The sequence below is a fragment of the Aphelocoma coerulescens genome, chromosome 5, assembly GCF_041296385.1.
Source record: "Aphelocoma coerulescens isolate FSJ_1873_10779 chromosome 5, UR_Acoe_1.0, whole genome shotgun sequence".
NCBI lineage: Eukaryota > Metazoa > Chordata > Aves > Passeriformes > Corvidae > Aphelocoma > Aphelocoma coerulescens.
The window spans coordinates 27,894,132-27,921,888 of NC_091019.1; the positions used below are offsets into that span (position 1 = coordinate 27,894,132).

The following is a 27,757-nucleotide window of genomic DNA, read 5'->3' on the forward strand; positions in this document are numbered from 1 at the left end:
TGCAGCACAAAACAGAAGGCACATAAGCCAATTGTCCAAGTGTTAATTTCTACTCCTGCAGGAAACGACCCTAAATCTTTTTTTAGGGTCTCTGAGATTCATACATAGTCAGCTGTCTTCGGACACCGCGGCTATAAGCAAAACACCAAATAGCAGACTAGGTGCCACGAACGGAGGGAAAAATCAGATGTTTCTCCTAAGTAGCAACGTGCATGCTGGGCAAAGGGCTCGTGAATATTTCCCTTTCGAAGGGAGTTTGGCAAACGGGGACGGGACGGGGAGAAGGTCTCTGCGATTTGTCCTGGGTACAGGTAGCTGGCAGAAGTCGGGAAGCGGTGGCAACGCGCGGAGACCGGAGGATACCGGGCAACCCTGCGGCACGCAGCCGAGAGCCCCGAGCAGTGTTCCTTGGCGATGCTGCGGGAGTTGGGACAGGGAGAGCCGACACCGACGGCCCCGAGCACCGGGGCCGCTTTAGGAAGGGCTTCCCCGCCCGCCGTGAGGGAGCCACACCCGGGGCAAGGGCTGAGGGGGTCCGGGGGCTCTGGGCGAGCCCAGAAGTCTCTCTCTGGGCGGCCCCAGGGGGTGGCGAAGGGAGGTGCGTGCCTCGCCGCGGAACCTCGGCCGCGAGACCGCCTCAGCCGCGCCGAAAGTTTGCGAAGTGCCTCGGCGCTGGGGGAGCGGGGCGGGGGCTGCCCCGGCGGGGCTCCTCCTTCGGGGCCGGGCCTGGGCGGGCGGAGCGGGGAGGGAGCCCCCGGCCCCGGAGTTGCCGCGGCTGCGGACGGAGCGAGCGGTGATCGTGTCGGGGTGCTCCGCGCAGGAGGAGTCCGCGACGTCGCTGCGGGCGGCCCGGGCGCGGGGCCGGGGCGCTGCCACCATGAGGCGGCGTGGCGGGGGTTGCCTCCTGCCCGCGCCTCCGCAGCTCCTGCTGGTGCTGCTGGGAGCGCTGCTCCGCTCCAGAGGTAAGCGGCTGCCGCGGCACCCTCTGCCCCGCGGCAGCGCGGGGGGCCCAGATGCCGTCCCGGGCTCGGCGGTGGCGATCCGTGCCCCGGCGGAGAGCCCTGCCCGGCCGCGCCGCTCACCTGCCCGCGCCCGCCGGGCGGGGAGCCCTGCCCTGCGCCGCCCCGCCGCCGCGCTTTGTCCGCGCCCCGTCCCGCGCCCGGACGCGAGGCTCTCGCCTTCGCCGTGCCCCGGCGCGACGGGCTGGAGCCGGCGGAGTGCCCCGGCAGGCCGGAGCGCGGGTCGCGGAGAGGCGCTGCCCTGGCCAGCGAGCTCTCCGCAGCGGAGAGCCCGCAGCGCCCACGCGGCCGCTGCCCCCCGCGGAAGTTTGGCGGCGGCGGGCGCGGGCTTTGTTCCCGCGGTGCGAGCGGCGGGCCGGGCCGGGGCGGGCGCGCAGGTTGCCTCGCAGGCTGCCGTGCCCGGCGTGTCGGGACAGCCGCCGCTCCGGAGCAGGAATGCAGCCGCACACCCGCCGCGACGGGCCCCTTAAAGGTACAGCCCGGCTCCGCAGTGGTGCCCCGGGCTACCTGCCTCGCCTCGGCGGGGACTGGGAGTCCTCCCGCAGCGCCCTGGCACAGCGGGGCCACAGCAGGAGCGGTACCAAAAATAGTGACGAGGGGAGGGTTTCGCTGCGCTCTTAGCGAGCCAGGAGCTAGTCCCACGAAGTCTCGCCATGAAAACTTTAGCTTTGTGGTTGCTCTATCAACTGCTATCTGCTGTTTCTTCGTCTTGTGCGGGGGCTTCTTTATTTTACAAGTGCGCCCGGTGGAGAGGAAAACATCTAAACGGTTCGCAGAATTGTTTATAAAGAGTTAGAAGGCTTTTGGGGGAGGGGTGTGGAGAGGAGATACGTACCTCGTTTCTCTCCCTTCACTGCTTTGGCAGCTGCTGTAGAATTTCACCCATCCGTTTTCTCCTATGCTACTCTGAAACTACAGGAAGCATTTGCAGTGGTGCTGCTGACCTCCATCATTCTACAAGTATTGCCCCTGGGGCACAATCATAGGGAGTTTGGGTTTCAAGTAATATTATTTCTCTTCTAACAAGAAACCTAACTGTAGGCAGCTTTGAAGAATGTGCTAAGCCAGCTTGGATAGACTGACTAGAGAGGGGTGTAGTCCTGTGTGTCAGAAAGCCTGCTTTTTAGAAGCCAGAAGTACTCTTGAGTTCCCAAATGCCACACAGATACTTAGCTGCCCTCTAGGAGTGAGAAGGATCTAAAAGATAGCTCATAGTAGGTACAGATCTGGATGTGTTTTATTTTGGCTATTGCCCAGGTGCTCCTAGTTAATGTGTCTGGGCTGTTAACAGCCATGTGGGGGATGTCTGATTGTAAAATGCAAGTTTGCTAGTAGGTGGTTGTTCCTTGATGTCTCTAGGATGCTTTTTTTTATGGCAGCTTGTTTCTCTTTTAAGTAGTTTTCTCATCAGTGCACTTTCGTGTATCCTCTTGTCAAGTGACTGTAAGTTTATGACTGGATGTGCCAACTGCTTCCAGAAGTGAATATCTTCTTTCCTTCATTGAAAGATAAGGAAATAAGGACAGAATTTTGCACCAAGGACACAATTCCTGAGCAATCTTTTCCTATTTGAAGCAAGGAAAAACATCAGGCTGGAGGTGCAGAGAAAATGCCAAAATTTGCGATGAGTTGGTGTTCCTCCACTTAGCTAGAAAATTTTCGAAGTTGTTCCTTAGAAGTACCTGCAGGGTTGATGTGCAGCTTAACTGTCATAAAGCATCCACAGAAGTTGTGATGCCAAACAGGTGAATTGTTAGAAACACTTGGTCATTTACACTCTGCCTCAGTACAGGAGAGTGTAAAGCAAACAAGTCTGCAAGACTGACCTTTGACTCTTTTGTAGTGGATAGTGGCAGTTCAAACTGGAGGAGTCTGTGCCAAAAAAACCCCAAACCAACAAAAGAGGTCTGCAAGTATCTTGAGCTCTTGGAACAGTTCGTTGCAGGTAAAAGCAGGTGTAGAGAGGGAATTTAATGCTAATGTCATGCACCGCTGGTGGCTGGAGTGAAGATTGGTCTGGAGTTAAGGTGGTCTGTGTTAGTACAAATACAGAATGTCACAGAATCTGTCTGGCTGATGTGTTTGCTGTTCTGGCTTCTGGAGCTCTGCCGGAAAAATACACTGCTAATCTCAGAGCTTCACCTCTGAAACATCTTGACTACATTTTATCGTTGCAAACCTGAATGTGTTACTTCTGTAGAAGTATATTTTGCAGTGGGAATCACAATTTCCACTGCCTGTGCTTGGCATTGCTGTTGGTTCTAAGCTCTTAGCCAAGTGCGAAGCACCCGTTTTCTTATTGTCATCTTGGAGCTGATAATGTTCTACTTCCTGGGTGTGCTGAGACTGCTGGGGTTTGCTGATGAGCAATTTGGATAATAGTCACAGATCTCTTGATCACCCTGAATTATCTTGACTTTCTTTTTTCCAAAGTGGTGATGGCACTGAGTAACATTCCCTATACTTCTAAAATGAAGAGCAACATGCTGCAGGATGGTGACAAGTGGTGGGTTTTTTGTTTTGTTTTTGACAATTTTGTCTACTAAAATTCAGTGGAAAAGCATATAGCATAAATCTTCCAGTATGAAGTTAACATTATTGATTTATTTATTTAGTGTGTATAAGCAATTTTCTTTTATATTCTCTTTCCAGAAGCTTTCAGTTGTGTGCTATAGCACTGTTTCCTGCAGTGGAGAAACTTCTTGTGTCTTGAGAGTGTGGGTGTATGCAGCAAGAAAATTAATAGGTGCTTAGTTACATAAAGTGCTTGCATTTCCAGAGTGTTTTGTGAATCTTGAAGAGGGATATTCTCTGCCTGTGGGCCACAAAATGAGATGCAGAAAACTTGTAGCCGTTTCTCTACATTGTATTTGTTGAAGTTACAGAAGAAAAAGTGGTTAGATACAAGCATCCAGTTGTTTGTAATTCAAAACAGAAAGCAGTACTTGCTCCATGTTAACTAGAAAAAGAAATTAAAGTCATTTGCATTTTGTTTTTACTCCTAAACACTCTCCGGACTAGTGAAATTAACATTAAAAAATAGTTAAAACATTAATTCTGTGAGAATGATCTGTAGTCTGATAGTGCTCTTGAATCTTCCTGCACTCTTGTGAAATAGGCAAATATTATCCTTGTTTTGTAAATGTGGGAAGTGAAGTAGAAATTGTCTTGCCCAAGGCCAACTCCATTTGCCCTAGAATGCAACCTACCGTCGAACACAATAGAATATATGCTTCATAACACTTATAAAAGCTGATAAAGAGATACTATCTTAAAAACCAGTCAAGGTTTTAAAAATAGGTTTATATAGTAAGTGCATGTTCTGCACCTTATTGAATTCCTTTGCTGCTTGTGACTGCTTCTCTTTTTAATAATACTTGCATTTCTCTTGCTGATGGTCAAAAGATCATAAAGCCACAGAAATTTTACTGAGTCTCTGTTAGAAAGGGTGAATTGGTAAATAAAACGTTCTTAAAAGAAATGTAAAAGAAAGGTGGATACTTAATTTCTCTAGTCCTCTGCTTTTTCTAGCTTACCTATTTGTAATGTTTTCTTCTATGTGTTTACATAATAGTATATATGTAGACTTAAACTGACTGTCTTTTAAGATGTTTGGCTTTGCCTGATAAAACATCCAGAGCTGGAGCTCTGGCATACAACAAACCTGCTCCCTTAAATGGCATACTATATTTGGTGGCTGTCTTTCACACAAATCACAGCAGAAAACACTAAACGTAGTTGTCATCCATGAATCTCATGTCCTTGATGGTTAGGCTCTTGCTTTTGTGTCTGTGGTGCCAGTGGTTCTTTGCCATTGCTGTTATGTTAGGTATTACTCTTCTATGGGATTTTGTTGTCTCTACTGAGTGAAAACTGGGCACTGTAATGCTTCTTGAATCTCTTCTTTCTTCTGTGTAGATTTCCATTTCTCTGTACCAAAGATAGTAACTGTATGGATCCAGGGGCTTGTTATTCAGTAGACTTGTGGTTTATTTGTGCTGTATATCTGGTTGCTCTGGGACTGTTACCTGGGAGTATTTGACTGCCCTGCTGTTGTGAGTGAATTCATGTTCAGGTTTTTCAGCTTTCCAGGCATGTTTTCTTGTCTCTCTTATGCAGAACTGTCTGTTAAATGCTGAAGTATTCCAGCCTGTGCATTTAGTCTGGGGGACTCTTGAGCTGTAGTCAGTCTTTCTGTGAGGAGCAAATCTCTCCTCAGCTGTTATGAGCGTAGATGAAAGGAGACTCACTGTGTAAGAGCAGGAAAATAAGTTTTCATAAAGACTTTATAAATATCAAATGGAGCTGATGTTTGTTGACTTTTGTAGTGCTAAATTGTGAATGACTGAAATTCCTCATATCAAGGAATTATGTAATTTAATATAGAAGACAAAGAGAAAAAAGGAAATGAAGTGTCACGAGCCCGATTCTGATGGTATGAGATACGTTAAGCATTCTGGTATAAGCATGTTAGCACACCTGTGGGTTGAAAAGTAGTAACAGAAGCTTTGTCTGTCATGAGGTTCTTAGGTGATTAGGTTCTTCTGGTATTAGCCACCAGTCAGCAAGTCACAAACCATTAAGATTAACAGGCAGTAATGTAGATGCATATTCAATGTTTGTACTGCCAGTTGCAGTTTTGTCAAAAAGTGTATGACTGAAGACAGCACAGATCTTGTTTCTCCAGCTGTTGTATGTTGATCACAACTTTCTGGTGTTGCAATACTCAGAAGTAAAAAGCACCAGCTCTTTCCCCTGAGTGGGTTAGAGGTAGAATAGAATTCACCTTCTTGTACTGTAGTGATGAGGTTGTGTAAAGAACTGTTGTCCAGCAAGGCTTCCAGTAGATAATATAGTTGCCTGAAAACAGACCCCATATTCTGTACTGTCAAGGTGGAGTTTTACTCTTGGAGTTAAATCTACCAGCAGTGAGATGCTATCATGACTCCAGGCAGGGGAGACCCCTCTCCTGGCTACCAGCATGGTGACTTCCTCCGTATGCCCTAGCAGGGCATAGTCTTCTGTGTCTCTTTGTTACTGCCTGACAGCCCCTCCCAGCTGCTGGAGCTTTCTGTTTCTATTGCATAGCAGCAGTTCTTTAATCAGAAATCTTGTTAGTATTCAAGGATAATTGATCCGACTCTCTGGTAGGGGGTGGGGACGCAGCCTTGCATCCTTCTCCTACTTGCCACCCCCAGTTTGACCCCTGTTGTCTCTTTGTTTTCTCCTGTTAAGTTTGTGCCAGTGATGTGTGTGTGCTGTTTTTCCAAGCAGCCTGAAGTTGGCTGTAACCAAGAGCAGCAGTTAAATAGAGCCCGATTTCCCCGCTTCCTGGCGTTCAGTTGTTCGGCTCCATTTTCTGGTCTTCTGTGTTTTTGATTTGCAGAGAAGGAACTTACTTGGTGCCCCCGGGCATCTCTTAAACCCATTAGAACAAACTCCATTATTTCACTGTACTTAGAAATCCTCCTCCTTTAGTCCCAGCATCCATCAAAATAATGTATCCTCTGTAAGGCCCTCTGGAAAATGTTTAATAGGATCTTTTCAAACTCAAGGAGAGTTCCAGTTGGAAAGGGGGAGGGGAGAAGGCTAATGGAAGATCTGACTGTGACTTGCAGTAAGCCTGAACTTGGCCTGTGTCAGCTCTCCCTTCACCTCCATGCTGAGGGAAAGCTGAACAGAGCGGATCCAACACTGGGATCAAAGCTGGAAACAAAAGGCTTTGGGAGAAAAATTTCCCGTCTGGCCAAGAGGCAGCCACACAAAAGTGGTGCATAATTTATCACTTGAGGTTTATTTCTGCTGTGCTCCTTCTGGAAAGAGAAGGAAAAAAGAAGTGACTCTCCTGCTGTTTCGAAGTGGATAAGTGATGGCTTTGGAGATTTGAGGCAGGAAGGAGCTAGAGATACCATGGAAAAACTTTCAGTGCATTCTGTACCCAGCTCCTCTCTTGTCAGATGTGGTCAGACATTATTTCTGTTGAGGGGAACCCTATTCTTGCATTTTGAAGTTTCAAAGAGTGAGGACTTTTAATTTCTCTGATAATTTACAAATCATTTACAGTAGAGTGGTGTTGCCCTTGGCAAAATCGAGTTCTTTGACTTTCCAAGGTGTTTTTCTTAACTTAAGGATTGGTCTAGGTGCTGTGGCTCTGTGTAACATCAAGGAAGAGGCTACGTTTGCCCCAAAGGGCTTATAGTCTTAGTTGGACATCTGACATCTGATAAGGATCAGGGGTGTGATAATTCTACTGGGATAGATAAGGTCATTATTAAAATGGTATAGCTTTCTAATTAAATTTCCTCTAGCTTTGGTTTAATGGGAATAGCTTCTAAAGTTTTTCATTCCAAAACATTCATTCTTAGAACAAAGATAGAGAGAGGTTTTGGGTAGGAGTTGCTATCAAAGACTACTGAAAGCTGGTAACTGTATAAATAAGTTACAAATGAGGAAGCAGATGCAAGAGTAAACCATGAGAAGAAGGTAAAAGGATATAGGAGTATAGATATTAACAGAAGCAAAGATAGGCATTTTGGAAATGAGAGCCAAGGACTTGAGCTGGCAAAGGAACAGAAGAGTCGTGTAAGGAAATCCAAGTGAAGTAATTATGTGGGATCTGATGGCAGAAAGAGTTGTTAATTAGGTAGGATAAAAGATGGAAATTTTGGAAGTGAAGGTGAGCAGTGAGCAGAATTTAACTGCTGAGACAGGGAAAGACTGACTTTACTAGTACTTTAAAGGAGGATGTGACAAATTGTTAGGAATCCATGACAGTAGAGTCCCTGACCTAATGGGGTGATTTTATGAAGTATTAGGAACCTAGCAATGGAGTCAGAGGTGGAAAGGGAGACTATTAGCAGAACACTGAGATGGTGAGCCCATGAGATAGAGGTGGTGATGGAACTATCTGTGGTGGTGGAATGTGGGATCTGTCAGCCTTGGGAGCACATAAACCAGAAGGATTTTTGAGTGGGATGTCCAGGAAGGTATTTTGGAGGATGGTATTGTCTGGAAAAGTGTATGAAATGAAAGGGCAGAACTGAAGAGAGAAGCTAGAATTTTGGAGATAATTGCCTGGACAAAAGCATGAAGTGAGAATAGGAGATTACTGTGGGTTTGGTAAGAAGTCTTGATACAGAAGCAAGTTGTAAGTCTGGTGGCAGAAAATTGTGGCTTTCCTGGAAAAGGAGCCTACTTCTCTTCCCCTTCCCCATTAAGACTTGCTGTGTGAAAGAGTGAATCGTGATTGTGAGCTGTTAAAACATAGGCACCCGATGTTCTCAGCCTTCTTCTCTGCAAGGCTTGTAAGAAGCCTTGGCACTGTGCAAGGTTAGAGGGAAATACACACTCTGCTCCTTTAGCCTGAATCTCCAGCTCAGTCAGTTCATTTGACTTGGTGACAGCTGGTAGTGCTGGGAGAGCTTCTTGCTTAAGGTGCAGCCATTCAGTGTATCAGAACTGTCTCATGGGATCTAGGATTAGAATAAAGACACACCTTCTTTTTTTTTTTTTTTCCTCTTTTCTTTTTCTTTTTCCTTTGTGCTCCCACCCGATTTTAGTTCTAAATTTCCATAACTGCTGAATAGTCAAATCCTTTCTTTGCAACTCTGAGGGCAGGGGAAAAAAAAAAAGAAAAAAAAAGAGAAAAGTCTCAGGGTTGTAATTTCCTGCTTCTCTTCCAAGCTTCTGAGGATGAACCAGGAGGTGGGATAATTCTCTGAATTAAAATTGCATTTTTTAAGAGGAAGCCATCTTTACTGCTGTCCTATCTTTGTTATTCAGACTCTGCCACTTCTTCAGACTTGACAAATTTAAGAAATTAGGTTTTTGAGGCCTCAGAGACTGTGTTCTCCTCACTGTGATTTTTGAAGCCTGTTACTCCTGAAAAGCCTGAGTTGAGTTTCTTGTGGCTGGAGGACATGCCACTAATTTGTGCTGCCTTTATAAAAGGGCCTTGATCAGCATAGTACCTATTAGCATGAGGAAAAACATAATGAGTCTGTCTGTGAGAGAAAACTAGAGCATTTGTGGCATGGGAAAGGGGAGATAGATTGGAGGCTGCCATTCTGGAGGCTTTAATAGCCAAGAAACAGGATAGAATAGTCATTGGTAAATAGGAATGCTAGAGGGCTATCTGCATTTTTGTCATGGATCTCAAATAGAAGTATTCAGTGTCTAAATCTTAGAAAGCCTGATGTAGAAGTAAGTGGGAGACTGCGGCAGGAGTCCTTCAAGAGCAACAGTCATTGCCCTGCAAACAGACCTAAGTTTATACAAGGAAAGAGCAGGTTGAGTTCAGAGCTGTACGCATGCCGAGATGAAGTGGTGAAGGGAATTTTCTTGGGCATTGACTTGGAAACAGGGAAGGACTGATTTGTCTGGTTGGTGTGGTTATGGCCCTTTGCTATCTCAGGGAAGGCTGCCTCTGGATCTGACTTCTTTCCTGATCCAGTGAACAGCAGCTGCAAGAGGGTGTTGACTCATGGACAGTTGATTGCCAAGCGATTGTCTCCACCACTAGGGTGGTAACCTCATGTGTTCCAGTTTGAGCTGTCACCACTCATGAATCAATACTGTCTGTAGGTCTTTGTTCACTGCATTTTTGAGTGTATGGAAGAATTCAGACCTGCAGTCAGCATTACCTCAAACAACAGAAGACCTTTAGGCCTTTTGGGTGTTACTTGTTGGTTTTAGGGGGTTTTCTTTTGTTTGTTTGTTTTGTTGGGTTTTTTTCCCAGGCATGAGGTTCTTTTGTCTGGGAAGCAGGTGGATCCCCTGTCTGTGCCTCAACTCCTCTACAAGGGCAGATTTGTCATCCTTGCATCTTTGGCAGTTATGCTGAGTAATTTCTATGCTACAAGTACTCAAGCAAGACCAACCTTGGTGTTCCTTGACTTCTGCAAACTGGCTTGAAGCAGCTTGCTCACTAACAGGAGAAGCCTGTTATTTCTCTGAGGTTTCTCTTGTTTGTGACCTGCCTTCTGTGAACTGGAAGATGAGGAGCTATAATCTTCTGTTGCTCTTAGTGCAAATTCCAGACTAGAACAAAATAAGCAAATTGCTTAGGTTTGAGTTTTCCAGTCAATTGTCCCTAGAAAATGTTGGGTGGTTTTTGGTGCTTCTTTTCTTGCCTTGTTATGGTTAGTTCTTCACCCACAAGTCTTTAGAAGTCTGTGAGCAAACTTTTAAGCTTGAGAGGAATGTCTAAAACAAAAAAAAAGGACAATTCCTGTGATACCATGTAGTAACTTTTTCTTGGTTGGTTGTGCTGGGTAGGCAAACTTGATGATGATAATATGTATGCTGGAAGAATAAGAGAAACTCAGACGATTATTTTTTGAGAAAGGACCCGTGAGCAATTTTTGTGATGAGATGCTTTAGAGCAGACTGGCAAGAAAGAGGGGATGGTAGACACTTGCCGCCTTTAAATGCTTGGCAAAACCCCGTTTAGCTTAATTGGGTACACAAGGTGAAACCTAACACAGTTACAATATAGAAATAATGGGAGAAATAACAGGGCAAATTAGACCTATGTACAATTCATCAATTGTAGGATAAAAATAAACAGTACTCAGACAGAAGAAGCCTTCCAGCAAGGAAGGGAGTGAGGTAGAGATGACATCTTTGGTATGTACATCTTGACTTACCCACTCAGGCAAAACAGGCTCTGAGCTCAGGCTTCGATTAAGTAACTGGGATAGCTGCCAAAACACCTACGTTTGCTGGCTAATACAATGCAGTGCATTGGTCCTGCAGGTTAATCTGGGAAAGGCATGGAGAATGTTATCTGGGTTTGTCTTGGTTTTTTTCTTGAACAATACAACAACATGCTTTGCATCCTGTATGTCAAGATCTTAAACTAAATATGGTGGCAATGCTAAACCTGCCTCTTGAAGTGTTGTGAGGACAGAGGACCATTTGAGTTGCACCCCAGAAGACCAGGTAGCCTAAGGAGCCACCTTTTCTGACCTTGCAGGCTGCATACCAAAGTCTCCGAGGTATGTACTTTGTGGCTCCATGCCCTTTAGAGACAAGCAGAATGGGGGTGGCTCACAGGAGAAAAATGACAGTAACTCCATAAGGAGAATATTATCTGTTGTGGGATGGGACTGAGCTAAGATGGGTAGACAGCACAGACCCTCTACAGGCCCACACTAATGAGGCTCAGGAACCTTTGCATGCCTAAGGCTCTGTGTGGCTGTGCTGTCTGTCTAAGTGGCCCCAGCAAGTAGGACATGTTTGAACTGCTCAAACCATGAGAACTGAATACAATGCTGAGATTTTCCTCCTATACTAATCAAGAGGAAATTAAATATTTGACTCCCATAAGAATGAGCTCCAGAACTCTGTATGTTCTTCCATTGTAACCAAAGGGAAGTCAACTTTTTTATTTTCAGATGTGCAAAGACATGAAATTACTAGATCTATGCGATCTATGTAATGATTGCTACAGAGTAGGACTGGAAGGATTTCCATTGCTGATCTCAGCAGCACCAATACCAATTCTTTTTACGCAATCTCATCCAAAGCAGCAAAAGATGTCTCCACCTAAAAGTACAAGAGAATCATAGATTGAAACCAAATGAAAATGCTGTCCATGCCTATGAAAACATTGTTTCTGGGGTTTGACACTCTTTTGAGGCTTGGGAAGCAAATAATTTAATCCAAAATTCACATGAGAAACTAGTCAAAATCTAAACCAGAACACAAGCTGCTATAGCAGAAAAAAGCAGTCCGAACCTGCTAGCCAACTAGACTGCCACGAGTTATTGTGCAAAGTTATTCTGCTGGCACCTAGTGCTAAGTGAAATGTGCAAAATCAAGTCAGACTTTTACCAAATACTGAACTGGCATGTGCAGTTTGGATTGCAAGTTGGATACAGGGAGGATACCATAAAAAAAAAAAAAATTGGAATGAGAACTAAAAGGAGAGGCCGAGAAGAAAATTTTATAATCTTACGAGTAAAATATAAAATATATTAGAGCAAGGAACACTTATATTACTAGAAATAAAATGTTATTCTTTGGAACATTTAATTTCTATCCTTGGACTCCATGCCATGTATCCCTTTCTGTTGAAGCCTCTGTGGAGACAGGCCCTTCATATCTTGAATCCACTTCTGGAAGAAACTCAAGCATGCTGTTTTTTACATGTGGGTAACACTTGCAGAGCTTGTTTTGCCAATAAAAGTGTCTTTGAATTGATTGTGGTGGGATGCTCTGCAAGTTCTGATGTAACATGAGGCTCTTTGCAAGTGCAGATTTTGATGAGAACTCATCTCTAAAATCTCTAGTAATTTTGTTTTCTTGTTGCTGTTGTGAATTGGCTCCTTTCTTTCTGTGGTCCATTGTTGTATGGATTCCACCTGGTTAAGAAATTTGATTTATCCTTGGAGGCCTGAACTGCTGTCTTTGCTAGCAGGAAATAAACAATGTTCCAACTGTCCCCAGTTATCGCCCACTTGCATTTCTGCAGATCCATGTCTTTTGCAAGGATGCTAGAAGAGATGACTTATGGATCATGAATTGCATTTTGCCAATCCTTTGTTCCTTCATATCTCTCAATTTAGTTCTCTCCTCCTTTTTAAATTTTGTAAACTAAACACACTGCTTAAAATGATTGAACAGTGGGTTGGACCATGGAGGTCTGGTTTGCCTGGGACATAGTTGGTGGCTTGTTTCAGGTGGCACTAGGAATGCAACTCCAAATGACTTACAAGGGCATGTAACTGATTCAGAGTAGGGTTTAGGATAATCTCACTTTATGGGAAATATTGTCACCAATATACAGTTTTACGGTAATATAAAGCCCGTGTTCTGGAATAGCAGAATTGGAGGAATTTTTGCTCCTGCCGCCTTTTCTTTTAGTAAGCTTGATATCTCTCAGAGAGAAATTTTTTTGGTGGGGGTGCTATGATGTTGTCACTGCTGAGGATTGTTCTCCTCTGCCTGCAATGTATGTGGCTTGGCGTCCAGCTGCTGGGCTTCCTTGGCCCAGGGGTGTGGTTTCCTGTTGCGCCTAGTCTGGTGTAACTGTGGGTTGACCCAGAGAGCAGTCTCACTCTCTTGTCCCTTTGATAGGTCTGTGTAGATGTCTGCTGGATGAATCAGTCCAGCTTGTTGGTCTGTCACAGAACTGGCCTGCAGGATGGTGAAACCACAGTTTGTGTGGTATTGGCAAGCTGAAGTGAATTGCTCATCAGTATAGACCTGATGGAAGGACAAGAGGGAGGCAAGACCAACCATTTTTTTGGCACTGACTTGCTGCTTCTTTGCTTTGCCTTAATAGTAATTTGGAATGGCTATCCCTAGAAACAAGGGAAGATGAGAATTCAAGCCCAAGATTTAATTTCTGTGGCTTATGTAAGCATGGGCCTCTTTATTGTATTGTTACTTGTATGACAGTCTTAGTGCTGTATTAGCATCCAAGTGTGATGAAAGATCAACCCATAGATGTTGCAATTGGTGCAGTACATTAATTGGTGATGCCCTTTGTGGTGGAAACTTCTGTTCATTAGGGTTGGAAGCAAAGACCTACTATCTTATTTTAGTTGGGCTACCACAGACTAATGTTGTGAGTTGTTGCCAGAGAAATGGTCAATCTGAATATGAAAAGCTTTATCCCCTTGCTACTGCCTTGACTCTTCTTCCTTAATCTTGCCTTTTAAATGACTGATGTCTAGCAGAGAGTTGGTTTTTGACCCTTATTTGCAGACTCTGGATCAGTTTTGCTTGCTCTCCCCACCACTCTCCACTGATGTAGTTAGATGTTGTGGTTTGACAAGCTTGGCCTGGGCATGCACACAAAAGAAGGCACAATCCACTCTTCTCCTGAGCTGCTGCAGAAATGGCAGTGCTGATGCGAAGTGTCTGGTTAGTCACAGGAAGACAGAGCTAGCTGTGGGAAAACATAAGCTGTCTAAATGGCCATTCCTGTTCTCCCTGAATGAATATGTGGCAGGCTGAAGGGGAAGATGTACGTAGGATGAATCTTACACATGAATTGTCAATTGGATCACGTAAAGATTCACTCTAATGGAAATCAGAGCTTCACAGTGTTACAGGGAGCATGTGCATACAGTAAGGACAATCCCTACTCTGAATAATTAGTAATTTCTACATGTGCTAAATTGACAGATGTATGAAATAATGAGGAAAAAACCCGCAATGAAATACTGATTAATGTAGTAAATAGAGGCTCCACTTAAGCTTTGCCTTTTAGTCTATATGGTGATGCTTCTTGTCCTGTCTTCTCCATCCTGTCCTTCTGTTGAAGCTGCCTTTCTCTAATTATTCTTTTTCCTCCTCTGATATGCTGCACGCAAGATTAACACAATTAGAGACATTTGTTGCATCTGAGGTCTGATACTGGGAGAGTGAGAATTCTTCTCAGATGTAATGTCCTTTAAAGAGGATTTAGTTGCTCTTTTTGCCCTGGATAGTGCATGTTCCTGTTATGTGCCAGCATATTCAATAAACAGCTGGCACTAGTCTAATGAGGAGCATCATATCTAAACCCAGCTCACAGAGATCTGTTCTGTGTCCGCGACTCTTCCACCCTTTCCCCTATCCTGGCTGTAGCATCTCTTAGGATGGATCACAGAATGATATTTAACCATGTAATCACAAAGGTCAAGAAATTTGAGACCAGAAGCTTAACTTGGACTTGGTTAGAAATCCAAGTTTTAACCCTAGATTCCTCACTTGGGATAGTTTAGCTGTGGCCAACTTTACCTAATAATTATTAAATGTTCCTTTTTGCTGCTCTGTAGCAGCAAGCTAGATTGCTGGGTAGAATTCTGTAAACACATAATTGGCTCCAGTGGCTGTATTTACCCAATAGCTAAAGTGGTTTTCCCTGCATCCCCTGGAGATCAGCTGTACAGAACTTGGGTTGGGAGTGCCATCTTAGCAAGCTGTAGCATAAAGATTCCCTATGGTTGTTGGGCCAGGTGTGACAATAGCTAGGTCTGGGATTTTTTTACTTTTCTCTAAGGATAGTTGACAACTTTATTTTGGAGTCCACAGACTTTTTTCTTTTGAGGGTAAAGAAGTTAACCATGGTGACTGGTTGCTTAATAGCTGTTTTTTTTCTGCACACTAAAGTCAGTGGCTTTTTCCCAGATTAGAATGTTACAATTTTAAACATTTACTGTACTCAAGTGTAGAATGACCTAATTCACTGTGTTTATTCCTTTTCATAAGAATTTTCAGCACAGTAGCATGCCTATCCTAGTTCCAAATGTACAAACACTTGGTAAGCAGACTGTAAGAAGAAAATAACCTGTGAGCTGCTGTAGTAGACACATCTGTAAAGCCTTAAACAGGAAATGGCCCCAGCTACTTCTGTCAGTTTGCCTCTGAGGCCATGGTTCTGCAAGCACTGAAGCAAAAGAAGAAATCAAACTGGGCTGGGTGAGGAAGAGTTGGAAGATCCTTCAAGTTTGCATCTTTTTGACGCTTGTTGCCCACTGTGCCACTTTTGCTCATCTGTCTTTTTATCAGGCTGCACGAAGCTATGCCAGTTTATGGGGGTTTTAGGACTGGGAGAAAGAGAAGGAGGGCTAAGAGCTCTTTAGGGTAGCACAGCTGATTAATATACAATCACCCTCCTGAAGCTTCTTTCCCGTTTTGAGCAAACATAATTGTGTTTCTGGAGAACCTGAGAGTTGTGTTATCACTTAAATATAGTTAAGTCAAGGCTGCTTTCTGTCTTTTGCTTACTGTGCACAGAAGAAGGTTTGTTTCAGAGGGATACCTGGAAAGAAATCAAGAAACTAGATTACAGCATGAAGGGCAGGAGATTTTATCTTCCCCATGGAAAACAGACATATTCCTCTGAGGCCTTGATACCTAAATCATCATCTGTGTATTCAGTTTGCCAAGTGTTTGTGCACTTTTAAGGAGGGGTATGGGAATGATTTCCAGAATGCTGTTGCTATTTGTAATTCCACATTGTTTGATAAAGTACAGTAAAAAATGAAGGGAGGGTAGTGAAACTCTAAGCATGCTTCTCAGAATCTGGACTTAGTGGACCACATTCAGCCTCAGAATAAAGGACCAGGAAATGGGAAAGCTAACTGAGCTCAGCCTCTGAAGCTGAGATAGATGCTGTCATGACTGTAATGGTGTGTAGCTTAGTTGGGTAGTGTGACTTAAGCTGATCTGATCTTGACTCATCAAGGCTTGTTGGCTTAAGGTCCAAATGTACCAGCTGTTCCTACTTAGAGAATGATCCACAGGAATAAATGTTACGTTCTTACAGTGTCTGGGAATGGTAGCGTAAGGTACCAGAAAAATTCAGCTCATTTAGTCAAGATACAAACTGCACACTAGGGCCTTTTTTCCCTCCTCAGAAATGCTTCTTTTTTTCTTCTTTTTTTTTCCTGTCTGAAAAAATACTGCACAGCTATTGAAAATAATTAGTATATAACTTCTCCACTTAGAGTGGAAAGAGAGGAAAAAAGTCTGTATTCAACTGAAAAACCTCCCAGGAGCTTCTCAAGGTAGACTGTAATTACTGGAGATAAAATTCTGCTACAAGCAGACAAGTAGCCCTGTGTTCTGTCACTTCTCTACTGTTATCCAGTCATTTTAGGTAACATTTATAGCACTGATGGGTTTGGGTTGCTCTTTGATCAGAGGAAGTACTCTATATTTAGCCGAATAATATTATGTCTTGCAATGCCCACAAATTGGCTTAAAAGCTTGATTCAACTTGATTTGTCTGTTGTACCTTACTCCCCAAAGTATGGTGGAATAACAGAAGGAAAATTGCTCTTGAGTCATTGTGGTAAATGCAACTATAAGACAGGAGACATCACACTGTCTGTTCATGGATTCTGGCCCTGAGATCATGGTTCTAGCAAAAGGAAGTATGCTTGCATGGAGGACACAGAAGAGTTTAAAAGCTTTTTGAGTATGAAAAATTCTTCTTCCAGGGCTGAATGATGTTAAATGGTTTCTGAGCTTCATGAGGAATCTTTTATTTAGATACGCACTTCAAATCCTGGAACTTGGTCCAGGAAGTAGTATCAGAAGCAGTTCTTAATTATATTGTTAATACAGACTCTTCTTGTTAGAAAAATCTGCAGGCATCTTTAGCCTGCTTTTCTATGGAAGCAATGGTTATTTCAATATGTGTGCATATCTTCTCACAAAAAACCCTGGTCCCGGAGAATAGAAATTTCATGAAAACAGGCCTCACAATAAAGGGAGGGGACCACAGAAGTAACTTGGCTGTGGGTGAAGATTCCTCATGAGTTTGCATTTTGTTAGACATGAAAGAATCCTCTCCCTCCATTTGGCAACAGATGCATCAAAATGGACTGTTAGAGATGAATCCATCTGAAACTGGCTTTGTTAATCCCATTTCTCATGTAGCTATTGAGATTATTCAGGTGTGCAAATTGGAGTCTTACTGGATATAAGCCTATTTCCAGGTCCCCAAGCAGTGGCAATAGTCTGAGGGGTTAGTTCATGAAGCCCAGGAGGTGTTTAGTTCTCTCTCATTAGGAGGCAGAGGTCTTTAATGGGCTTTAATTGGGTTGCACTTTAGGATTGCTCAAAAGCTTTATTTGGTTTAGGATGTGGCTGCTTGATTAGAGAGTGATATTTCTGGAAAGAAGAATGTTAAACCTGTGTTTTGAGCTAACTGGTTGCTGGCTATTTCCCAAATATGAATGAGGTTTGGGGTTCGGGTTTTTTTTGGTTTTTTTTTATGTTTAAACTCATGAAGTTTTTGGGCTGGATTTTATCTGTTAAGGTTCTGATATTGGGCTCGTCCCCATCTTAAGGGTCTGTGGAGGCTGTGCTCTCTTGTATATCAAGAAATTTTAACTAGAATATCTGAAATAATTACTACTCCCTGTGATCTACCCTGTGGCTCTGAGTGGCTGAATATGAGGTAAAATATTGCTGAATGTCACATTTTACAGCCTGGCAACTTCCATTTATTTTAGCGTGCTGGGTTATAAACTGGTGCTTTAGGAACTGTGCACAAGTGTCCTGAGGTAATGTATTGCCAGATAAGATTCTCTGGATTGCTGGGTCTAGTCTGATTGAACTGGAAAGAAGCTGCAGGCGTGACTCTCTTTTCCCTCTGGAGACGTGCCTCTTGCTCTTCAGGCCGTGCTATAAGGCCTGTGTGCGTCAGCCTGGCCAGGGAAGAAGATAGCCGAGGGCTTTTGCTGAGGGCAGGGAAAGGAAGGAAAGGTGTCCTATTTACTTCTAGACATCCTCAGTGTCTTGAAACACAAGAGAGACATTTTATAATGCAAGTCGAACCAGTTCTGATGGTTTTTCCTAACTAGTTACATCAGAAAGGCCAAGGATCATTACTTCTTTTGCTATTTTTTTTTTCTTTCAGCCTTCCTCCCCTTCCACCTTTTGTCTTGCTTTCAGTTCACCCATCTGCATCTGGTCTTGCCCAGGCAGCTGCTGCTCTATTTGTATGTTCCCTGGGGGTGCTCTGGTGCTCCTTTAAGATCTCCTGTTGCTTTGGGAATTCACCTTTTAGACATGGTGCTTCATTAGCCTCTCTCATTTATTTAGTACTGTGAGAAAAGATTTCCCCTCCCAAAAAGCAGAAGAACGAGTTTTCAGCAGCATGTGCTTGAGAGAAGAGTGTCTCTATGTAAATAGAACAGGTTTAAAAGCAATTGGCAAGGGAGCAGCTGGAGAGGTTTTGAAGCAATATTGTTTGACCGAGTTGGCACTGCGAGGCCCTTTGGCGGCTAAGGCTGAAGAAATCCCCCCTGCTCTTTCTCCTTTGGGAAGGTTTGTCCACTGACAAGTGACTGCGCTGCCCTTGTGCACTGTTGCCTCTTGTCCCCTGCCTCGGTCTCAGCACGGTTGCTCCTTTTTGTTGCAGCTCGTTAGAGGAAAAATAGCCATTTGGGATTTTTTCAACCATTGGGTTCTGCATTTCCTCCTTTGCCGCCCCTCTCCCCTGCCGGGCGTTGTGGGAGAGTCGTCCCCTCTGCAGGCGATGGTGGGAACGACTCCGGCCTCACTTATCATCAGTGACAAATCAATGGCAGCCTTCAGAAAGCTGGCCCCCAGGATCCCCGCTCGGCCCAGCTCTGGAGCAGTGGGAGGCTTCCCTGGTGGATAAAGGACTCCTTGCAGCCCTGACTTGTTGCCTCAAATCTAACTGAGGAAACCTTTTCAGTCTCTTCATCGGTGGCCCCCTCCCCTCTCGATTTGTCTTGGGGAAGGTGGCGGCTGGTGGAAGGGGGGCACATGGGGAGGTGGAGGGAGACGAGAGTGGGAGAGCATTGGGGTTTGTAACACTTTTTTCTGTTTCCCTTTCACAATAGCCTGGCTAGTGCATGCAGAGCTGGGCTCACAAAGCCTCCCTGAAGCGCCCGGAGTCCCGCGGGGCTCCTCACAGTGAAAGTTTGCTGTGTGTATTCCTACCAACAATACAGCTGGGCCCAGCAACAGGCTCCGGCTTTGGGCAAATATTTCTACAGCTTTTCCTTAATCGCTTTTGAGGGGAGGAGGGTGAGATGGGTTTGAGAGGTAGGAGGGCGAAAGAAATTTTGTATATGCAAAGGAGACAAAAATAGATATGAGTGGATGGATTTATCTCTGGCTTCTGTGGTCCAGGATTCTAAAAGGAACCTTTGTCAGCTTCCATGCTAAAGCTAGAGAGGGTTTGGGGAGCATCAGTGTTGGATCTGAAGGAGGAGGGAGGTTAAGGCAGACAACACATAGTGGTTTCAGCTCAGCCAGTCTAGTGTTTTCCTTTAAGTAGGAAGCATAGCTGACAAGCCCCTCCTGTGTAGTTTAATCCAAAGTGTTGCTGTAGACTGAAAGTACAGCCCTTTTTTGTGCTAGGTATGTCTAGTTTATTTCTGCTTAGCTGTTCTGTAGGGTTTATGCTTGATTTCCTGTTCTCTCTATTACCTGTGAATTATCTCTCAACTTCTAGTTCATTTGATCTGGGTCACAGCTCCAGACTGGAAGAAATCAGAGAAGTGATGTTCTTTTAAAGTAAACTATTTCACCTTTACTGTCTGGTAGGTTTTCAACTTGAATGTTGCTTGAGTCCACTGCTGTAGCCCTGGCAAAGACAGGTTTTGTCCCCTGTTTCTAAAGCTGCAGTGGAGATACCTAAACAGCATGAAACTGCTTGATTGGGTCAAGAAGAGATCATGTGAGCCCACTTCTCTGTAGCATTATGTGGAAAATTAGCCAGGCCGCCTCCTTTAAACATTCCTTTCCACCTCTGCAGGGCTCGCAGCAAGCTTGGCATTCCCACAGTTTGGAGTTAAATTCTTATGTTGGTTAAGCTGTGTTGCATGTGTATTAAAGGTTCAAATGTTGCCTTAGACCTGATGTTTGTGTTACAGTAGGAGTGATACCAGAAGCATAATCCTTGTTCCAGGTGTGTTATGTCAGAAATTAAATTTGGGCAGGAGATGCTTACCTGTGTCAGTGTTCTCCCAGAACAGGGAGTAGTTTTGCTCTAATGTCATAGCTGCACAGATGGTTCACACTGAACACAACTAGGGGCTGCATATATGGAGAGTGAGTTTACTGGACTTTCTGTCCAAGGCCATATACAGGATGAGTAAGACTACTGTGCAATGGTAAAGCTGAGAGTAAAGTTCTTAGCATGGATATAACCAATGCTTTTAAATAAGGGATATCCTTGCCTTCCATTTGGAGGTGAGCACAGAATGTGAATCCTTATTTGTAGGAGGAAATTACTGATAGGCCAAATACAGATCAGAGTAAAAAGAACATAGAGTAAATCTGTCCTTAAGATGTTCAAGCACCCTTACCCTTGCTAGCATCCGGGACTGCCCCTTTGTTTTCTAATACTGATGATATAGTATTTGTAGCAGCATTCTACCCTTAGAGCATCACAACTACTAGTGAGGCAAGGTTTGTAGGAAAAGAGAACAACTTTAGTTAGACCAAACTAATGTGGCTGGGAAAACAAACAAGATTTTGGGAGCAGTTTGTCCTGAGAACTAAAATAGAAGCCTAAATCTTTAAATCAAGCACAAGTTGAGAACAGTTGCTTTGAGTTCAGCTTGACTGTGTTAGTGAATTAGATATTACAAAGAAAGTTCCTGATACTTCTGGAGCAGAAGGGGGATGATGTGTAGGAAAGGAGTTGGTGCAAGAGGGGCCAAGCCTACTCCAATCCTTGCCTGATTTTCTCTTTCAGTTGATTAAGGTGTCACCAATTTCTAACTTTCCAGGCTGAAACTTGAGGGAGAGAGAGAAGAGTTTCTGCTTAAAACTGTCTGTGAAACTCAAGTTAGAAATGATTTAGTGAGTTTGGAGAGTAAGGAATGGAGAGAGAGTGCTTCCCCCCTCCATGTTTAAAATCTTGCCATAGTACAGAAAAGTTTGAGAACATTAAAGAAGCTCTCATGCTCCAGAAATAAGAAAAAAACAAACAAAAACATTCCAAAACCAGAGGAAGGTTAAGGATTCTTTGGTTTCTGAAATTCACTCATGAATTTTGGAGCTATAAATACTTTGCAAATATTCAAACATCTCTAATATTTAAAAAAATTTCAATCAGTACTTGTATGTGCTGAGTAGGAGTTTAAAAACCTGCCAGCAAAAGCCTCTTTGACACCCTCTGTGGTGGACATTGACTATCCAGTGACAGGCTTGAGTTACCCGGGAGCTCTGCTCCAATTATTGCCCCAAGCAAAGGGCTTCAGAGGAACTCTGGTATAGAGAATGCCTTCTGAGAGGCTGCCCGCTGCACTGAGTGCTTCTTTACTGGCCTACAGGCCATGAGGAGGAGGAGAAGGAGGCAGCTGCAGGAGGCTATTTCTGTGTGCCACAAAGCAGTGTTGAAGATTGTGTTGCAATGCAAGAAATAGCATGGAGAGCTGAGTCTGTCATCCCACAAGGGGTGCACGCAAGAACAGTTCAGCTGCGTGATGTCAGATACTGAATAATACAACTTGTCTACCTGGTCAAATTATTCCAGGTAATTTTAAAGGATTAACTTTTTGGTAGCCAAGTGAGCCAGATGGAAAAGAGCTATTCTTTGCCATCAGCTTGCACCTGGCTTAAACTTGTATATTTGTACTCAGTGGGAATGGAGAAAAAAGTGCTGCCACACGATCTGGACCGAGTTTGAATTTATGGGCATTTTTCAGGGGAGGAAATAAAGAGTAAAGTTTAGGAGGAAGGAGTAGCAGAAGAGAATTGAAGACTATAGAAGTAGGGAAGCTTGTTAAGAGACAGAAAGAAATGAGGGAATGTGGGCAGGTAGAAGAAGGGTTCTGGGTAGTGGGTATGAGATGGGACACTCTGGCTTTTGTGCTCTCTTTTCTTCCATCTAGCTCATACATCTAGCCTGTACCTTTTACTCCCAAGTCCTGCTTTCCTATAGTGGCTCACCCACAAAGCAACTTCTGTCTTTCATATTCTTTTTTGTAGCCCATCCTTTTTCTTAGAGAAAGGGGACTTGCCAGTTTGCAAGGCCTGAGGCTGACCTGTTTGGCACCATGCTTTAGCTCCGTATCACCTGTATTACTCCCCTTTCCTTCTGTAGTGTTTTAAGAGCATCCAGCCCTTGTGCAAACCTTTCTTTGGCTTTTCAAGTTGGACACTTGTGTTTCTGTCATGGGATTCTGTCTGTCAGAGATCTAAAAAACAGAGCTAATGATACCATTTAAAGCAGTAAGATGTGAAGGTGAATCTGTGTTTATGGACTGCTTGACTGTTCTCGTGATTCATATATATTCACTCAATAGTGCATTGAGTTCAGGAGTTTGTGTTGCAAATAATATGGAGACTGTGTGGTGCCATAAAAGTGCAGAAGCTGTGCAGGTGAGTTTAATTCTGGGATTTCGTTAAAGCTTTTTCTAACTTGCTTATAATGGATTTTAAATGTCCTGTGTAATCATTAGCAGCTGGGTTTTTCTTCTGAAGCATGCTGCATAAGATACTGTCTTTGCCAGACTTTGCTCAGTTCTGTGTACCAGGAAGCAACCCTTTTAAATTCACACCTGGGAAACTAAATTTGCTGAAATCTTCCAGGCCTTGGCCCCTCATTTCCTTTCAATGGAGGGAGAGCTGGTGTTGGGGGTGTCTCTCCTAGCATGGTGTTTACTGCTACCTCTGTGGTTAACCTATTCCTCATGGACCATTCAGTACTGTCTAATTTTTTACACTACACATTTCCTTCTCTATTGAGGAGTGGATGTGTATTTAGATGGATACATATATATATATATATATATATATATGTATATATATTTGCATGTAATACGATATTTTTACTTGGAATCATCCCATAGCAGTTCCTTTCTGCTCCTTCAGGAAGAGGAAGTCCAGGTCTCCCATAACACTGGGCTTGCTGGTTTGTTCAGCCTCTTTTGACCCGTTCCTTGTTGAATGAGAAAGCTGAGTAAAGGCCGCAGGTCTGCAGATGAAAAACACAGGGAACATGAGTTGAGATCCATGTTAATTTCCCCCCAGAAACTGCCTCTCTGTAATTACAGTTCCAACATCCTCCAGAAGAAATGAGCCCTGTCCCCGCTACAGCCCCCCTGGCAAATTTGATGTTCCTTGCAGCAGGGAAACCAGGCATGGAGCAGAGCAGGTCAGCTGGGGCTTGAGAACGCTCCCTTTTGGTGTCTTCGTTGCTGAAGGGGGGTGGGGGCTCTTGCTCTTCTCAACCCCCTTCTTGCCCCTTCCCTCAAATCTCCCAAGTAAATACAATTTTATTTTATTATATTGCTGCTGATCTGCTGTTGTTTTTGATACAAAAAAGGTGGAAGGGGCAAGAAGGAACGAAAGAGTCTGGCGACAGGAAGAGATGAATTGCTGAAGAATGACACTGGCAGCGACTATTGTTCATTTTAACGCTGGAGCAGGAGCAGAGAGAAACGTTCACACGCCATTCTTGGGCATCCTGCTGGGCAGGCTAGGAAAGGGGCATTCCAGCTGGTCGTGAGATTTGGCTGGACAGATTGAATTGGGCTGAATAGAATGCTCGCCGTTTTTTATTATTATTATTTTTTTTCTTATAAAGAAACCCACTGATTAATTGCAATGGAACCCGATTAAAGGGAGAGTCTGAAACCCACACAGACATTACAGACATAAAGCTGTCAGCCTACCAGCATGTGATGACTGGACCTTAACCCTTTACAAGGCTAATGGGGGAGGGGGATCCTCACTGGAGTCAACATTGCTCAGTCTGTGTATACGTGTTTGTGTGAGAGAAGACTTCTGTCATTTGGGGAAGGAGTTGTGTGCACAGCAGGATACCTGTAAACAGACTGTATCTCATGAAAGACAAGAGACTGAAGAATGAAAATAGGGTTTAGGGTCATTTTGTTTGTGGAAAGGTTGTATGAGGGTTTGCTCAAATGTTACTGGCTATATTTTAATAGTTTTGCAGAATTCAGTAGCCCTTGTCCACCCATATCTGTCTCTCCTGTGCAATCCTGAATGTGGCAGTAGGAAAAATTCTGTGAAGAGACCTGTAAAGTTCCACAGACTGCTTGGGGAATGTTGCAAAAGAACTTGGTAGAAACATGAAGAACATAAAAACTAGGTAAGTATATAAAGGAATGCTATAATCTGTGTGAGAACAAAGCTGTAGTTGAGCTCAGTTTGGGGACTGGTGTGGAAAGTGGATGGCAGCTTGGACATATGTTGTCTCAGCAGGGATGGGATGGAATTTCAGAATGCTTAGAAACCCCTTTCTAGGACTAAAACCTCATTTTGTTATATATTGATTTAATTTTACAAGTTTTGAAAAAATTCCATGTGGTTTTCTTTAACCTATTTTTTTGCTCATCTGATTTAGTGTCTGGACATGGTTGAATGCTCTCTGCTCATTCTCTTCTTCTTTAATACCCTGTTTGTAGCTTGCTTCTGTTGAGAAGCACAGATGATTTATTCAAATAGACTCTTCAAGCTTTGAAAGGGGTCTCTGTGTTGCAGTGTGAGGAGATTTGGGGGGGGGGGCAGATGCTCTTGCCCCCCAGCAATGCTTAGCTTCAAGTGTGGCACAGTAAAGGATGGCACATAAGGCCTCTAATGAGTGTGCTCTCCAGTCGTTTTATCTTTTTCTACAGCACCCTGTGCACATGTGTGCCCACTGGCTTGGAAATGTTTCTGTAGAGAAGTGGAAAGAGTGGAGATACGGTTGGAGCAAACAAAGGTCCTTTGTGGGCTCTGGGAAAATGACAGAGGGATTGCTTTTTACTCTATAAAGCTCCTCATTCCTTGCAATTCATGGAATAGTTAAGGTTGGAAAAGGCGTTTAAGATCAATGAGTCCAACTGTTAACCAAGTACTGCCAAGTCCATCCCTAAACTACGTCATTAAATGTCGTGTCTACGTGTCTTTTGAATACCTCCAGGAATGGTGAACTTCCCTGTTCCAATGCTTGACAAACCATTTTGGTGAAGAAATTTTTCCTAATAAATCTAAACTAAACTTTCCCATGTGTAACTTGAGACCACTTCCTCTTGTCCTATTGCTTGTTACTTGGGAGAAGAGACTGACCCCCATTTCACTACAACCTCCTTTCAGGGAGTTGTAGTGGTCACCCCTGAGCCTCCTTTTCTCCAGGCTAAACACCCCCAGTTCCCTCAGCTGCTTCTCCTGAGACTTGTGCTCCAGACCCTTCACCAGCATCATTGCCCTTCTCTGGATGTGCTCCAGCACCTCGGTGTCCTTCTTGTAGTGAGGGGCCCAAAACTGGATACAGCACTTGAGGTGTGGCCAAGTATAGGGGGGCAATTATTGCCCTGACCCTGCTGGCCACACTAGTGCTGATAGAGGCCAGGATGTCATTGGCCTCCTTGGCCACCTGGACACACATACTGGATCGTGTTCAGCTGCTCTCAGCCAGCACCCCCAGGTTCTTTTCTGCTGAGCAGCTTTCCAGCCACTCTTCCCCCTGGAGTGCTGCATGGGGCTGTTGTGACCCAAGTGCAGGACCTGGGACTTCGTCTTGTTGAACCTCGTGCAACTGACCTTGGCCCATGATCCAGCCTGTCCAGATCCCTCTGCAGAGCCTTCCTGCCCTCCAGTAGGTCAACACTCCCACCCAGTTTGTCTGCAAGTGATTGAGGGGGCACTTGATCTCCTCATCCAGATTGATAAAGATAATAAACAGGACCAGCCCCAATACTGAGCCCTGGGGATCACCACTGGAGCCGGCCACCAGCTGGATGTAACTGCAGTCACCACCACGCTCTGGGCTGGGCCATCCAGCTGGTTTTCTATCCAGTGAACACTGCACTCATCTGAGCCATGAGCAGCCAGTTCCCACAGGAGAATGCCGTGTCAAATGCTTTACTGAAGTGTAGGTAGATAGCATCCACAGCCTTTCACTCACCCACTAAGCAGGTCACATTCTCATAGGAGCTTTCTGAGGTGGAAGTTGCTTATCTTCCTTTTTTTGTACTGCATCTCTGGTCACTTCAGTCAGAATGCACATTGTGCCTTCACTGGCATGGCTTCACAGGAAGCAGCTGTCAGATGGGGGCTCTTCCTGTTGGGAAAAGAAAAAAAAAGTCAAAATGTCATCTTTAAACTCACTCTATGTAGACATTTGTATTATATCAAGGGTTTGAGTATTTGAGGAAGAAAGGCATTATGCTAAGTCCTACAATTCATCAGTAAAATGAAGAACAACATGAACAGACAGGACCTTGCATTATTTTCACTGCATCATCTTCATGAAAAAGAGCCTGCTGCAAAAGTTGTTCCTGCAGACAGCTGTGTACCACTCCCTTTGAGAACATGGAATCTCTTGAGATTCTGTCAAGGGATACTGGAAATATTCACTTGCTCTCAACTGACCACGGATGAGAGTCAAATTTCATGGTAAGTCAGCATCAGTGTAGCCCAAGGAATCAGGAATGAGAGTTTCCTGAGATTCTTAATCTGTATTTTGAACATGGAGAGAGGAACGTAGATGTTAACCACTGTAGTGCAAAAAACCCTATGAGCAAGTGGGACTTAGAGTCTGCTGTTCCTGCAGCTAAGTGTGCAGTCAGACAGGGGAGTCACTTCTGTACAAAAATCTCCTTACTCTTTGGTCACTTCCCATGTCGTCTTGTTTCTCTTTCTGCTGTTCATTTGTGGCTTCCCTACCTTCTTCCCTGCCACCTACTAGCCCTGCTGTAGTCCTTTCCTGCAGCTCTGTTAACGTTTAACAAATTTCCCTCCAGTTCCTATGTTTCTTTTGGCTGTAGCTCAAGGCAAACTCCCCAGATCCAATACTAATTTAGGGCTCTGAGCAACAGTAGCATTTAAATGTTGGCTTTGTGCCATGAGGCGGACAGCCTCCTCACTGAGAAGAAATCTAATTCCAGTGTTTATTAGATTTAACAGTGGCCTCAGGACTGGACTTCCTTTTAATGTTATCCTTATAAGAATTGTAAGGCTACTACAGGAACTTGGGAACCCCCAGGACGGTCTCAGGAGCCAGACTCTGACCTTTTTTTCTGGAAGCAGGACTTGGATCTGACTTAATTTGGGTCAGGGAGCATAGAGGAGCAGACTGGTGAGGTGGAGCAGGAGGTGTAATTTTGACTTCCCAAGAAGTGTGTGTAAATCCTTCCATGTTTGTGCAATAGTGGCTTTGATTTCCTGCAAGTTTGTTTCAATAAGCTCTCTGGGGTAAGAACCTAGGTATGGAAGGGCATATTGTGCCTTGGTTAAGAAGTGGACTGGGACTGGGTAGGATCTGCTTTAATTTCTCAGTTTGGCCACAAGCTCTT

General features: G+C 44.2%; 1 protein-coding gene across 4 annotated transcripts in view; it reads left to right on the forward strand.

Annotated features, from left to right (window-relative positions):
• The first annotated feature begins 758 nt into the window (after nt 1–758).
• The window catches only part of LRP4 (LDL receptor related protein 4), an 84,804-nt gene continuing 57,805 nt past the window's right edge, over nt 759–27,757 (forward strand). For 3 of the 4 annotated variants that reach the window (XM_069017286.1, XM_069017289.1, XM_069017287.1), the window contains exon 1: nt 759–962. In XM_069017286.1, the coding sequence (XP_068873387.1) occupies nt 878–962 (85 nt within the window). In that variant the 5' untranslated portion in view covers nt 759–877. Of the gene's footprint in view, nt 963–1,380; nt 1,492–27,757 lie in introns of those variants that run through there. The other variant, XM_069017290.1, reaches the window with a different exon arrangement.